The 2,468-nt window shown below is 37.1% G+C and overlaps 1 protein-coding gene across 1 annotated transcript; it reads right to left on the bottom strand.

Moving 5' to 3' along the window:
* Positions 1-320: 320 nt before the first annotated feature.
* Positions 321-1,593, bottom strand: LOC126001517 (zinc finger Ran-binding domain-containing protein 2). The gene has a single exon (XM_049768807.1). It carries the CDS (start codon positions 1,579-1,581, stop codon positions 622-624), a length of 960 nt encoding a protein of 319 aa, XP_049624764.1. The 5' UTR covers positions 1,582-1,593; the 3' UTR covers positions 321-621.
* Positions 1,594-2,468: the final 875 nt, after the last annotated feature.

Genomic DNA, 2,468 nt, shown 5'->3' with positions numbered 1-2,468 from the left:
AATTTTAATGTTTTCAGTTGGCTGTTTCACAATTAGATTAAACTTCTTTTCTAAGAATCACTTTTGATATCTGTTAATAAGACAGGTTGATAATCTTTTTTCAGATTAACATAAGATTGTTACCAACAACTTTACCAGTCTGGTCTCCATGCCTACAGTCAGGCAAACTAAGGTAATCTTGTCTTAAGTCAAAATTAACATTGTAAAGATAAAACCAAAAAAATCAAATAAAAACAAAACATTCTATTCTGGTTGATGACTTTAAAATGAAGCAAATAGTTGTAAATAATAAATAGGATATCTATTTTTTGGAACATTATGGCTTAAAATACTATTTAATTTTAATTTTACAAAAAAAACCCACAGTTGTATTGTTCTGAAAAGCAATGAAAGGCATGCACCTCTACTAGCTGATTTAGCACTTCTGACCAAGTAAGACACCAACTTCTTAAAAAATATGCTTCATGCACTGCACTGGTTTGGTTTTGTTTTGTTTTAGATGGAAATTTTAATACATTATTTCTTTTTCAAACTTGAACGGGAACCAGAATGGGATGATCCAGAAGATGACCTGTGGTGCCTGGGTAAAGTAGTGGTGTTCCGAGGGGTTGGCCCTGGGGCTCAGGATTGTTTAGCGTTTTCACCAATCACCTGGCTTTCAGGTGACCGTGATCTTGTTCGTCTTTTTTTGCGATCACCAGATGAAGAAGATCTAGAACGACTTCTCTTTCTGTTCCTCTCAGGAGAAGATGATGAACTTGAATAAGATCTTTTTCGTGGGGAAGAAGAGCCCCTGTGGGACCTGGAGCTGGATCTTGATTTCGACCCACGAGATCTCGAACGTTCTCTGGAACTGGAACGAGATCTTGACTGCGAACTGGAAGAACTCCTTGAACGGGACCTGGACCTAGACCTTGAACTTGAGGGGGAGGATGAGCGAGATGAAGATCGTGAATGAGAAGATCGAGACTTTGAGCGGCTTCGTCTATTAGATTTCTTTTTATTACTATCTTCTTCACTGGCATCAAGATTATATTTTGAGAGATCAGCATCATCTTCATCCTCATCCTCATCTAATTTATATTTGGAAAGATCTCCATCCTCATCCTCTTCTTCTCCCTCAGATTCTTTATCTTCAACTTCCTTTAAAATAGATGCAGGACCAACTGCCTTCCCTCTGTATTTTTTCTTCTTACGTCCAAACTCATCATATTCACCATCAGATTCTTCTCTTTCTATGTATTCAACATTTTCTCTTTCATTAAAACCACCTCCATACCCTGTTCTTTCCTCTAACTTAGCATACTTTGGAGTATTACACATGTTACACTCTGATCTTCTGGCCCAATTCACATTACTGCAAGTTTTACACTGCCAGTCATTAGCACTAAACAGACCTCGGCTTTTTTCTGCAAGTGTCTTTCCTATTTCAGTGCCCCCAGCTTTCATCATTTTAGCCTCAGTTGTTTTTTCCCGACCACATCTATTACAGCTGGTTCTTCTGGCAAAGTTCACATTTCCACATTTTTTATCCGGGCAAATCCAGTCCCCGTCACTGACTCGGAAATTCTTGGTCGACATCTTGAACGCAGCCACCACAGGACACCCTCAGCGACGTCTTCAGGAGACTTTTTTTTAGTAATAAGAAGTATGGAATTGTGTCCATAACAAAAGTTGTATTCCCAAAATATTAATTGTTTTATATGCACAGCTACTTATTATTGAATGAGTGTATTATTTATTAATAGTAACAAACAATAAGCTAAGCAACACAGTGACAAAATGAACAGAGATATTTCTGTGGGATGTTTGCTGTAGAATCCTGCACTGTGGTTTTGTAACATGATTCTGCATGTTTGTTTATCTAAGGTGGCAACATCTTGTTAGCAAAAATGGCATAAGACATCTGAAACACAGCTGCAAGCACAGTATGCTTATCATTTCAATGAAACCTAAAATACATTTCCTTTCTGCTAAGGAAGATGGTGAGTGACAAGGGTGGGATAGGTTCTTACTCCATAGTTTCCCAGGTTTCTTTGCCTTCTCTCAAGATTGCCATACTTGTGTGTGAGGAAGGGAAACAGGAATTCCTTTTGGAAAAGTGACAATCAATTCTAGTCTAACACTAGTTCAAGGCAGATGTTCTGAGCAGAAATTCAGCAGAATTCTGCTGAAGTAGATTATACATGCTGTCTGGGTGCCAAAAATCAAGTTCCCTTTTCCTTTTCTTTAATTAAAATTTTGGAATTCAGTTCTTAAGAACAAATTATCAACCTCTCTCAATCTCCATCTCCCCTACTTCATCCTTTGTGATCAGGGAACAGGTTTTCTTACTCATTATTTTTAAACTTGTTCATATAAGCAAATAGGTTTTTCTAAAATCTATTAAAGTATCTTCAAAACAATGGTAAACTTTAGAAATGTGCTAAAAATCTTGAAAGCTAAAGGATTTCACAAATACATTGAGA

Source organism: Suncus etruscus, chromosome 2 (genome assembly GCF_024139225.1).
Source record: "Suncus etruscus isolate mSunEtr1 chromosome 2, mSunEtr1.pri.cur, whole genome shotgun sequence".
Classification (NCBI taxonomy): Eukaryota; Metazoa; Chordata; class Mammalia; order Eulipotyphla; family Soricidae; genus Suncus; species Suncus etruscus.
This window is presented reverse-complemented; position numbering and strand designations above follow the sequence as displayed.